Raw genomic sequence first — 12,906 nt, forward strand, 5'->3', positions numbered from 1 at the left:
AGTGTTGCTGGTATTGTAAGACCAAAGAACCTCAGATGCTGGTTTATACCAAAGATACTGTAGGCACAAAGTGCTGGAGTAACTCAGCAGGTCAAGCAACATCTCTGGAGGAAAAGGATAGGTGACGTTCGGGTCGGGACCATTCTTCAGACTGAAGGTATGGGGTAGAACAGGGGTGGGGGTAAAGGGGGATTGCACTTATCCATACGGCCCAAGATGGCCCATCACAGTTGACAAATAACCTGTGGATCTAAGTGACTAAAGGGTGCCTCTGAAGTAGTTGAACTCAACATGGTGTAATGATGCTGATCAATGGGATTCTTATCAGGAACAATATAAATTGTCATTATTGAGTTATAGTCACACGGCATGGAAATAAGCCCCTCGGCCAAACTTGTCCGCATCGACCAAGATTGACCCATTAGACCCATCTAAGCTTGTCTATATTTGGCCTATATCTCTCGAAACCTTTTACATCCATGTGCCTGTTCAAATGCTTTTTTATTTTAAATTCTGATATAGTATCTGCCTCAATTACCTACTCTGGCAACTTGTTCCATATAACCCCCGCCCCACCCCTCCCCCCAGGTGAAAAAAGTTGCCCCATTCTGATTCGTATTAAAACTTGCCCCTCTCACCTTAAATCTATGGTTTTTGATTCCCCTGCTCTGTGGAAAAGTGTGATCGGGCAGTTGAGGGGATGGGAATGTGTATGGCAGTAAATAAAAATACAGTTTTGAGGCATATCTGAAATGAAAGGAAGAAAGCAAGCACAGAGTCATTGTGAATAATAAATCATTGTTCAGCAGCTAAGACTTGGCTTTTTAGTTGTGGACATTGTCGTCAACTCTGCGAAAAGTATATATGGTCAAAGCTTTGGGCAGCACAGTGGTGCAGCGGTAGAGTTGCTGCCTTACAGTGTCAGAGACCCGGGTTAGATCCTGCTGGCTGTACTGAGTTTGCACAGTCTCCTTGTGACCGCATGGGTTTTCTCCAGGTGCTCCGGTTTCCTCCTATACTCCAAGGACGTGCAGATGTACAAGTTTGTAGGTTAATTGGCTTTGGTAAACATTGTAAATTGTCCTGATGTGTGCAGGATAGTGTTAGTGTATGGGGTCATCGCTGGTCCGTGTGGACACAGTGGGCCGAAGGGCCTGTTTCCATGCTGTCTCTCGAAAGTAAAGCCTAATGTTTTAATGCCAGTGGTGAATATATGAACTTGCCATCGCCATGCACACAAACCCCCAAAATTATTTTCTCCAGATCCACCAGTGTCGACTCTGGTGCTGCCTTTGGAAGACCATATTTTCCAAAGACATGGGTTCTTCAAACAAAGTGATTCAAGTTTCAAGCAGTGCTGCAAAAGGAATGTTGCTTTGGGAATCCCAAGAAATCCTGTCTGGGTGCAAGAGAGACTTGCCCCTCGAATATCCAGTTGGGTTTCCAGAACAGGTTAATTCATTTGACTCTGCGGGATGGCAATTTTTCAGTTGCACTTTTCTGGAAAAAATTGTGTTGTCCAAATACATTTCTAGGCCTATTATCTACAAATTCATTTTGTGATACAGAGAATTATACACTCAGCCTCCAATTGACCAAATGGAACATTGCAGCACGATATTCTTGAATATGGAGGGATTTTTAATAGGCTTCAGGCACAGGGGAGGAGTTTGTTTTCCTTGTCGAACCTATTATAAACTGATAAAACTTAAACAGAAGATAGACACAAAATGCTGGAGTAACTCAGCGGGACAGATAGCATCTCTGGAGAGAAGGAACGTGTGACATTTTGGGTCGAGACCCTTCTTCAGACTTTAATCTGAAGATTCGGGTCTGAAGATTGAAGGTTGAAGTCTGAAGAAGGGTCTCGACCTGAAAGGTTACACATTCCTTATCTCCAGAGATGCTGCATTTTGTGTCTTATAGACAATAGACAATAGGTGCAGGAGTAGGCCATTGGGCCCTTCGAATCAGCACCGCCATTCAATGTGATCATGGCTGATCAGCCCCAATCAGTACCCCGTTCCTGCCTTCTCCCCATATCCTCTGACTCCGCTATTTTTAAGAGCCCTGTCTAGCTCTCTCTTGAAATCATCCAGAGAACCGGCCTCCACCGCCCTCTGAGGCAGAGAATTCCACAGACTCACCACTCTCTGTGAGAAAAAATGTTTCCTCATCTCCGTACTAAATGGCTTACTCCTTATTCTTAAACTGTGGCCCCTGGTTCTGGACTCCCCCAACATCGGGAACATGTTTCCTGCCTCTAGCATGTCCAAGCGCCTTAACAATCTTATATGTTTCAATGAAGGTACCCTCTCATCCTTCTAAACTCCAGAGTGTACAAGCCCAGCTGCTCCATTCTCTCAGCATATGACAGTCCCACCATCCCGGGAATTAACCTTGTAAACCTACGCTGCACTCCCTCTTATCTTCGATTTAAATCAGAATCTGCAGTTCTTTCCTACAAACTTAAGCAGAACATGGTTAGGTGACGTTTCAGTCTGGAGAAGAGTCCTGACCCAAAATGTCACCTATCCATGTTCTCCAGGGATGTTGCATGACCTGCTGAGTTACTCCAGCACTTTGTGTCTTTAATTGAAATTGAATTTGTTTATTAGAATGTCTCCATTGTCATCCCCTGAATTTCAGTGCAAATTGAGTTGTGCGGGGGGGTTGGGGTGTCCCACAAAATGTGACAATGTTCTTGATCATCTTGATCTGGGAAATAGTGCTAATTAATCTCAAAGATACGCCAGAATTTTAGATGAAAAGCAGGCCAGAAACTTGGGGGTCTGTAAAAAGTCGGTGAAGGTTTAATAGAAAAGGGGAAAAGACAGGCAGTCCTCAGTTTGTGACAGGGTTCTGTTCCTGAGAATTGTCCATAATCCGATGTTTTCGGAAGTCGAAATTGAACATCAACAATGTGTGGGAGAGGGTCACAAAACCAGTGGAGTCGGGAAAGCGGGCAGGCTCCGGAAAAATGGCCATCTCCTTTTCTGTACCTTTTCATACCTGTAACTGTTCTCATATCTCTAGTTTTCCTCTCCCCTGACTCTCAGTCTGATCTCAACATGAAACATCACCTATTCCTTTTCTCCATAGATGCTGCCTGACCCGCTGAGTTACTCCAGCATTTTGTGTCTATCTTCGGTGTAAACCAGCATCAGCAAGTTCCTTCCTACTCACTCTAGGAATGGCCCAGGGTGTGTGATTTCTGGCACTAAAGTAACTCATGAAATGGGTGCAGGACGAAGCAGGATTGACGTACGCGCTATCTGCAGCTGTCTGCGAGCTTGTTGGTTTGGTCACCATACTGATGCAAACCCTTTCTCTTTCAGCATTCATGTGTATCAGTCATCTGATAACATCCGCAACCGTAAGAACAGCATGAAGATGCAGCATTCAGCAGCAGTTATGTGTATCCTGTAAGTGCAGAGACAATATTTTCCATTTACATTTCACCCGCACCTTTTATTAATTTGTTTACAAGGTCTGGACGTCATTGGCAATGTCCTGATGGCAGTGGCATAACAATGGGCAACATTAATATTGGCCATTACTAATTACTCCTGAACTGAGGAGATAATTAGGACAATCGCAGTTACCAACCTGCGACCAGACCTCGTTCTCTGGTCCAACTCCTGTCGGCATGTTTTCATCATTGAGCTGACGGTCCCATGGGAGGTGGCTGTGGACGAGGCTTATGAAAGGAAAAAGCTTCGATATTCAAACCTTGCAGCAGAGGCAGAGGAGAGAGGTTGGAGGGTAAGGGTGTGTCCAGTGGAGGTGGGGTGCAGGGGCTTTGTAGCCAGTTCCACCGCAAGGCTCCTGAGGGAAGTAGGAGTCAGAGGGCAGGCACAAAGGAGGGCAATAAAAGAACTTGCCAATGCCACCGAACGGAGCAGTCACTGGCTGTGGCTGAAGAGGAAAGATGCTGTCTGGGCTGCCACGTGACCATCTAGAGGCCAACAATAAGACACACACCCAGGTCTGATCAACCTGCGGTGGGCCTGCCTCGACTGAGGGTGTCTTGTGATAAAAGGCCGAAACACCCAGTGACGTTGAGGTACACGACTGAAGATGTGCCTGATTGTTAGCAAATTCACCTGGTGGTCAGACCCAAGAATGTCAATTGTAGTGAATATTAGGGATTGTAACATCCAGTCCTAATCACTCAGGAAGCCACTACATTGGTGGGTGTGCAAGGCCACATAATGCAGTCTAGGTGAGGGTGCTAGATTTATTTCTCTAAAAGATGTTGGGGAGCTTAGATAATCTTCCAACAACACGGAGTCATGATTATTGAGACTTAGATTTAGTTTTAGAGATACAGCATGGAAACAGGTCCTTCAGGCCACCGAGTCCGCGCCGACCAGGGATCTCCCGTACACTAGTTCTATTCTACACACGAGGGACAATTTATAGAAGCCAATTAACCCACAAGCCTGCACATCTTTGAAATGTGGAAGGAAACCGGAGCACCGGCATAAAACCCACGCAGTCACAGGGAGAAAGCACCAACTCTGTACAGAAATCACCCGCAGTCAGGATTGAACCGAGGTCTCATGCGCTGTGGGGCAGCAACTCTCCCACTTTCCTCAAATTATAAGAAGATTAATAGTTTAAATTCCCTAGCTGTATGGTGGGATTTGAATTGAAGGGGAGAGGGCAGGAGAATGGAGTGACAGTGAGAAGGCAGGAGAATTTAGAACAAGTTAGGGCTTTATTCTTTGGAGCGCACAAGGCATTGGTGAGGCCAATTCTGGAGTATGGTGTACAATTTTGATCTCCTAATTATAGGAAGGATGTCAACAAAATAGAGAGAGTACAGAGGAGATTTACTAGAATGTTGCCTGGATTTCAGCAACTAAGTTACAGAGAAAGGTTGAACAAGTTAGGTCTTTATTCTTTGGAGCGCAGAAGGTTAAGGGGGGACTTGATAGAGGTCTTTAAAATGATGAGAGGGATAGACAGAGTTGACGTGGATAAGCTTTTCCCACTGAGAGTAGGGAAGATTCAAACAAGGGGACATGACTTGAGAATTAAGGGACTGAAGTTTAGGGGTAACATGAGGGGGAACTTCTTTACTCAGAGAGTGGTAGCTGTGTGGAATGAGCTTCCAGTGAAGGTGGTGGAGGCAGGTTCGTTTTTATCATTTAAAAATAAATTGGATAGTTATATGGATGGGAAAGGAATGGAGGGTTATGGTCTGAGCGCAGGTATATGGGACTAGGGGAGATTATGTGTTCGGCACGGACTAGAGGGGTCGAGATGGCCTGTTTCCGTGCTGTAATTGTTATATGGTTATATGGTTATATGGGGTTGAGAGGGAAAAATAGATCAGCCCTGATCAAATGGCTGCGAAAAGTATTTTGATCAAGCACTGTGTCCCATATCCAGCCTAGTGTTCACATTGCCTTCTGGTTGGTTTCACTTGCCTGAAGTTGCATCCTTCATTAGAATGACAGCAGTCCCCATTTTATGAATAGCTGGGACACTCCATGCTCAGTGAATTTCCAAGAAATGCTTTAGCACAAAGGAACCAAAAATGACGGGGAAGGGAATTTTAGTGGGTGGTTTAAAACGTCACAAATATAATTGTATGAGTCATTTTCACAAAGTCCTAATGCTTTGAATAATGGCGTACACCCACTAAACATAATAATCTCTTTACTCAGTAAAAGGAGTAAATTTAGATTATTATTTGTTCTCTTTGCTCTACCAGCTGTATCTGTGTATGGATTGACTGTATTCATGTGTATGTTATCTAATTTAATTAGATAGCAGCCATACAAAAACTTTTCACAGTTTCTTGGTCCACGTGATAATAATGAAACTATTCCAATACCAAAAATGTACACCTTTAAATCCTCGAATCCACCAATATTTTCTTGATAGACACAAAAGGCTGGAGTAACTCAGCGGGACAGGCAGCATCTCTGGAGAGAAGGAATGGGTGACGTTTCGGGCTGAGTTACTCCAGCTTTTTGTGTCTATCTTCGGTTTAAACCAGCATCTGCAGTTCCTTCCTACACAATATTTTGATGCCTGCCATTGTAATAAAACAATTTCCATGTGCTTGCTTAGTGTATGTAACAGTAAAGCAACAAATATCACGGTCTGTTTCCTTAAATTATGAACGTTGCTGCTGCTGCTAATATTGTATGTGAGAATTGAGAGGTGTTTAAAATCAGTGTTCTGTAAATAGCCCAAGTGGGCAGTGGGACTTTGATTAAAAACATTGTGGTTAACCCTTTCATCTTTTGACTCCACTTCCTTTCCATCCCTCACAGATACCTCGACAACAAGGTTTTTGTCTCACTAGCCAATGGCGAGCTGATGGTCTATCAAAGAGATGCAGGTTTGTTCTCCGGCTGATTTTGAACGGGATCTTCACTAAAACAAAATCTATGAGAGAATTGTCTGGAAGGACCATTGGAATCAATATTTACGCTTGTCTCTCCTTGATCGTGTTAAAGATCTATGTTACACATAAATATTGATGTAAACCCTCTAATTCACCAATTGCTGAATATTGATCACCAATAATCCATGTGCAGGTAAATAAACGCACTTGGTCTTCGCATCATGTACGGCACAGACATTGTGGGCCGAAGGGCCTGTTCTTGTGCTGTATTGTTCTAAATTTTTCCCACCTCCTTACTCATTAACTCTCTCAAAGTACATCCCATTTACAAAACAAGTACCAGGAACTGTGGCACAGTAGAGTTGCTGTCTTACAACACTGGAGACCCAGGTTCGATCCTGACTATGGGTACGGTCTGTATGGAGTTTGTACGGTCTCCCTGTGCCCGTGTGGGTTTTTTACGGGTGCTCCAGTTTCCTCCACACTCCAAAGACGTACAGGATTGTAGGTTAATTGGCTTCTGTAATTTGCCCCAGTGTGTCAGATCGTACTAATGTATGGGTTGTCACTGGTTAGCATGGACTCGGTGGGCCGAAGAGCCTGTTTCCACGCTGTATCTCTAACGTCTAAACAACTAAGTAGCTAAATTGTTATTTTCTCATGTCCTGAGGACTTTTCCATATAACATATAACATATAACAATTACAGCACGGAAACAGGCCATCTCGACCCTTCTAGTCCGTGCCGAACACGTATTCTCCCCTAATCCCATATACCTGCGCTCAGACCATAACTCTCCATTCCTTTCCCGTCCATATAACTATCCAATTTATTTTTAAATGATAAAAACGAATCTGCCTCCACCACCTTCACTGGAAGCTCATTCCACACAGCCACCACTCTCTGAGTAAAGAAGTTCCCCCTCATGTTACCCCTAAACTTCTGTCCCTTAATTCTCAAGTCATGTCCCCTTGTTTGAATCTTCCCTACTCTCAGTGGGAAAAGCTTATCCACGTCAACTCTGTCTATCCCTCTCATCATTTTAAAGACCTCTATCAAGTCCCCCCTTAACCTTCTGCGCTCCAAAGAATAAAGCCCTAACTTGTTCAACCTTTGTAACTTAGTTGCTGAAACCCAGGCAACATTCTAGTAAATCTCCTCTGTACTCTCTCTATTTTGTTGACATCCTTCCTATAATTAGGCAACCAAAATTGTACCCCATACTCCAGAATATGCAACAATCAGCCTGTGGAATGGACCTCTGGATACTCAAGCGGAAGCACCTTTGAGTGTGAGATGTCCCATGGCAATTTTGTCAAATTCTATCCCCTCAGTAACGCGGACAAGCACATTTTCAAACAAGGCCCACTAGATGGCACCATCTTGACCCCCGCTGTGTTACTAAAACACTGCCAGCATTAAACCAGCTGCTTCATAGTATGCAGAAGATTATCCACAAACCATCAGTCCATGCAGGCTAACCAAGCCTGTCTTTCCACCCAACTAATTTGACGCAACTGTGGTTGATTTTGCGGGCCGGTGTAATTGAAGGGATGACGGATACACCACTCTTTGTAACTCTCTGGTATTCCTTTCAAATGTGCTTCAGTGGTCTGGCTCACCCACTTTACACTTTAGTTCAATGTCAGAGCAACCTCCTCTTAGTGACACTCTGCCCTCGATGCTGATTTCATTAGTAAAGGAATTTTATCTGTTAGCACTCAGTCCTTAAATCTGTGGTGCAAAAACATCTAATTGAACCTTTACCAAAGTGGTTTAAAAAAAAAAAAAAGCCTTTTAACTTGTTACCACGAGTCCACATTTCTGTAAGGACAAAGTTGTCATCTCAGGAACTTAATTCAAAAAAGACTTTGTGGAATTTCCAAAATCTTGATAGTGGTTTCCTGCTGTCAGAATCTTGGCTCTTTTTGAAAGCAGATGGACTGGACACATCATTGCATATTAAACTGTAACCTTCGACACAAACAGCCAAAGGAGTCACTTAATTTCCTCAATCACTCAGTAGGGCCTTTAGATCTTTCTGGCCATAAAGATAACGAGCATTGGAAGGTTGATTAGACACTGGAATGATTAAATGCTTCCTCTGCTTGTCAGAACAAATCTCAATGTTTTATTTTTTTTTAATCTATGCCTTTGACACCATGCATTTTTTTTATTGTTTGTCTTGCACTTTCTCCCCGCACAGGAAGTTTTTGGGATCCGCAGAACGCGCACATGCTGTGCTTGGGATCGCCGGGGAATCCCGTCACCAAAATGGTGCAGGTGGCAGGGAAGCTGTGGTGCGGCTGCCAGAACCGTATCCTTGTCATCAATACAGCCACGCTTTGCCAGGAGGTGAGTGTGCAGCACATGCCACTGTGGGCCCAACAGCGCAGTGCCGTACGAAGGTGTAGTCTTGGCAACTCAGCCAGTAAACTACCATCACATTTAATACCAGCCAGCAGACAATAGACAATAGACAATAGGTGCAGGGAGGAGTAGGCCATTCGGCTCTTCGGGCCAGCACCGCCATTCAATGTGATCATGGCTGCTCATCCACAATCAGTACCCCATTCCTGCCTTCTCCCCATATCCCCTGACTCTGCTATCTTTAAGAGCCCTATCAAGTTATCTCTTGAAAGTATCCAAAGAACCGGCCTCCACCGCCCTCTTGAGGCAGAGAATTCCACACTCACAAGTCTCTGTGTGAAAAAGTGTTTCCTCATCTCCGTTCTAAATGGCTTACCCCTTATTCTTAAACTGTGGCCTCTGGTTCTGGACTCCCCCAAATTCGGGAACATTTTTCCTGCCTCTAGCGTGTCCAAACCCTTAATAATCTTATATGTTTCAATAAGATCCCCTCTCATCCTACTAAATTCCAGAGTATACAAGCCCAGCCGCTCCATTCTCTCAGCATATGACTGTCCCGCCATCCCGGGAATTAACCTTGTGAATTTATGCTGCACTCCCTCAATAGCAAGAATTTCCTTCCTCAAATTAGGGGACCAAAACTGCACACAACACTCCAGGTGTGGTTTCACTAGGGCCCTATACAACTGCAGAAGACCCTCTTTGCTCCTATACTCAACTCCTCTTGTTATGAAGGCCAACATTCCATTCGCTTTCTTCACTGCCTGCTGTACCTGCATGCTTACTTTCATTGACGGATGAACAAGGACCCCCAGATCCCGTTGTATTTCCCCTTTTCCCAATTTGACACCATTTAAATAATAATCTGCCTTCCTGTTTTTGCTACCAAAGTGGATAACCTCACATTTATCCACATTAAACTGCATCTGCCATGCATCTGCCCACTCACCCAACCTGTCCAAATCACCCTGCATTCTCATAGCATCCTCCTCACAGTTCACACTGCCACCCAGCTTTGTGTCATCTGCAAATTTGCTAATGTTACTTTGAATCCCTTCATCTAAATCATTGATGTATATTGTAAATAGCTGCGGTCCCTGCATCGAGCCTTGCGGTACCCCACTATTCTGAAAGAGACCCGTTAATCCCTACTCATTGTTTCCTGTCTGCCAACCAATTTTCTATCCAAGTCAGCACTCTACCCCCAATACCGTGTGCCCTAATTTTACCAACTAATCTCCTCTGTGGGATCTTATCAAATGCTTTCTGAAAGTCCAGGTACACTATATCCACTGGCTCTCCCTTGTCCATTTTCCTAGTCACATCCTTAAAAAATTCCAGAAGATTAGTCAAGCATGATTTCCCCTCCGTAAATCCATGCTGACTCGGACCGATCCTGTTACTGCTATCCAAATGTGCCGCTATTTCATCTTTTATGATAGACTCCAGCATCTTCCCCATCACCGATGTCAGGCTAACTGGTCTATAATTCCCTGTTTTCTCTCTCCCCCCTTTCTTAAAAAATGGGATAACATTAGCTACCCTCCAATCCACAGGAACTGGTTCACGATTTCTGGAGCCATTCCCTTAAGTACCCTGGGATGCAGACCATCAGGCCCTGGGGATGTATCAGCCATCAGTCCTATCAGCCTACCCAACACCATTTCCTGCCTAATGTGGATTTCCTTCAATTCTTCCGTCACCCCAGATCCTCTGGCCACTACTATATCAGGAAGATTGTTCGTGTCCTCCTTAGTGAAGACGGATCCAAAGTACCTGTTCAACTAATCTGCCATTTCCTTGTTCCCAATAATAAATTTACCTTTTTCAGTCTTCAAGGGTCCAACTTTGGCCTTAACTATTTTTTTCCTCTTCACACACCTATTGCCTATTGAATCTAATGACCTATTGCAACTGTTAGACACAATGACCTAATGACCTATTGCAACTGTTAGAAACAAAAAGCTGGAGTAACTCAGCGGGACAAGCAGCCTCTCTGGAGAGAAGGAATGGGTGACGTTTCGGGTCGAGATCCTTCTTCAAACTGTTGCCTCTGTTACTTTAGCACTATACCAGGCTTTGTAAGATTGGAAAATCCCCGTTTCAGAAATAAAAAAATATAAAAATTAAATGATAAAAATGTATTGAAAGGACAAAGTGCTGGAGTAACTCAACAGGTCAGGCAGCATCTTCAGAGAACTAAAGGGTCTGAAGAAGGGTCTCGACCCAAAACGTCATCTGTTCGTTTTCTCCAGAGATGCTGCTTGACCCACTGAGTTACTCCAGCCTTTTGTGTCTATCTTCGGAGAACATGGATAGGTGACGTTTCACGTCGAGAAAGCTTTTCACTGTACCTTGGTACACGTGACGATAAACTAAATGGAAACTTCTTCAGACTCCAGGAAGCGAGCTGTCTGCTGTTCGGGAATCTGCAGTGTGACGTTTCCTATGTCTCTGCCTTTCATGACAGCACATGATTCAGATCGGCCAGGACAGCAACCGGTGTGTGACAAGTATGGTGAGCTCCAGCCTAGGGGTTTGGATTGCAATGCAGAGCAGTGCTCAGGTCAAGCTGTACCATGCAGGCACCTTCGAAAACCTGGCTGAGGTCGACGTTGCGCCTGCAGTCCATAAAATGCTCGCAGGTAGGAGGATGTGTTTCACATTGGTACATTGCTCATGTTCTTTAATACAGCTGAAGTGAACGGAATGGATGGGAGCTGTGAAATAGTGAGGAGTCTTCACCTTGGATTAAATTCCAGCTGTCTGACTGATTCTGTGGAATTCATCACCACGGGCGCTCTGGGGGCCAATTCACGGGGCATTTTTAAAGCAGAGATTGGCAGATTCTTGATTAGTAAGGGTGTCAAAGGTTATGGGGAGAAGGTAAGGGAATGGGGTTGAGAGGAAAAAAAAAGATCAGCCATGATTGAATGGCAGAGTAGACTCGATGGGCCGAAAATTTGAAAACAAAAAGGTAGAAACTTTCAACAGATCAGGCCCGTCTACCATATAACCATATAACCATATAACAATTACAGCACGGAAACAGGCCATCTCGACCCTTCTAGTCCGTGCCGAACACATAATCTCCCCTAGTCCCATATACCTGCGCTCAGACCATAACCCTCCATTCCTTTCCCATCCATATAACTATCCAATTTTATGTCTATGGAGAGATAAACAGACAGATTAATTACTTGTTTTGATGACAGGTTATTAATCTGAAAAATTGATTCTGTGTCTGTCTCCAACGATGTTACCTTTCTTGTAGCATCACTTAACCTAAACTAACCTCAGTCTCTCCCAGCTTATGCCATCTGATCAAGTCAAGAGTGATGCTCTTCCTACACCTTCTCCAATTTGGTTTAGAAAATAGGTGCAGGAGTAGGCCATGCGGCCCTTCGAGCCAGCACCGCCATTCAATATGATCATGGCTGATCATCCAACTCAGTATCCCGTACCTGCCTTCTCTCCATACCCTCTGATCCCCTTAGCCACAAGGGCCACATCTAACTCAACATGCAGTGAATTAGCCTTCACTGCCTTCTGTGGCAGAGAATTCCACAGATTCACAACTCTCTGGGTGAAAACATTTTTCCTCATCACAGTCCTAAATGGCATACCCCTTATTCTTAAACTGGGGTCCCTGGTTCTGGACTAGATACAGGAACGTTTTTCCTGCATCTAGCCCATCCAATCTCTTATTGTATATGTTTCTATATGATCCCCTCCAATCCATCTAAATTCTGGTGAATATCAGCCCAGTCGATCCATTATTTGTTCCTTCATGAGTGGTAATGTCCATAACTTCCCAGCTGAATCCAGCATCAGGACAAACATAGTGTCGAACAGCCAGGAGTGAAGATAAAACAGTACAGGCCCTTGCAAACTACCAGTCGAAAAGTGGCTGAGAAAATCAGTTAAATCAGCAATTTTAGCAAAAGAATTGTAACAGTAAAACATTTGTTACCTTCAGCCCTTCTAATAGTGAGCTGCTGGCAGCAACCTTTTGATTGGATGCAAAGAAATGCAGAAGTTGCTCTTTGTTGCAGAATGAGTTGTCAACACACACTAACTGTAAAATTACACCCATGATTCATTGCATCGTACAGTCAGAAGAGAGCGGAGGACGAAAATAAACCAGAAACAGCATCACTGAACCTTCA

The 12,906-nt window shown here is 44.1% G+C and overlaps 1 protein-coding gene across 1 annotated transcript in view; it reads left to right on the plus strand.

Annotated features, from left to right (window-relative positions):
* The window catches only part of arhgef17 (Rho guanine nucleotide exchange factor 17), a 409,506-nt gene that overhangs the window by 389,322 nt on the left and 7,278 nt on the right, over nucleotides 1–12,906 (plus strand). Inside the window, exons 16-19 of the mRNA XM_033023172.1 lie at nucleotides 3,339–3,425; nucleotides 6,294–6,361; nucleotides 8,574–8,722; nucleotides 11,208–11,382. Of these exons, the coding sequence (XP_032879063.1) occupies nucleotides 3,339–3,425; nucleotides 6,294–6,361; nucleotides 8,574–8,722; nucleotides 11,208–11,382 (479 nt within the window). The remainder of the gene's footprint in view (nucleotides 1–3,338; nucleotides 3,426–6,293; nucleotides 6,362–8,573; nucleotides 8,723–11,207; nucleotides 11,383–12,906) is intronic.

Source organism: Amblyraja radiata, chromosome 6 (genome assembly GCF_010909765.2).
Source record: "Amblyraja radiata isolate CabotCenter1 chromosome 6, sAmbRad1.1.pri, whole genome shotgun sequence".
Classification (NCBI taxonomy): Eukaryota; Metazoa; Chordata; class Chondrichthyes; order Rajiformes; family Rajidae; genus Amblyraja; species Amblyraja radiata.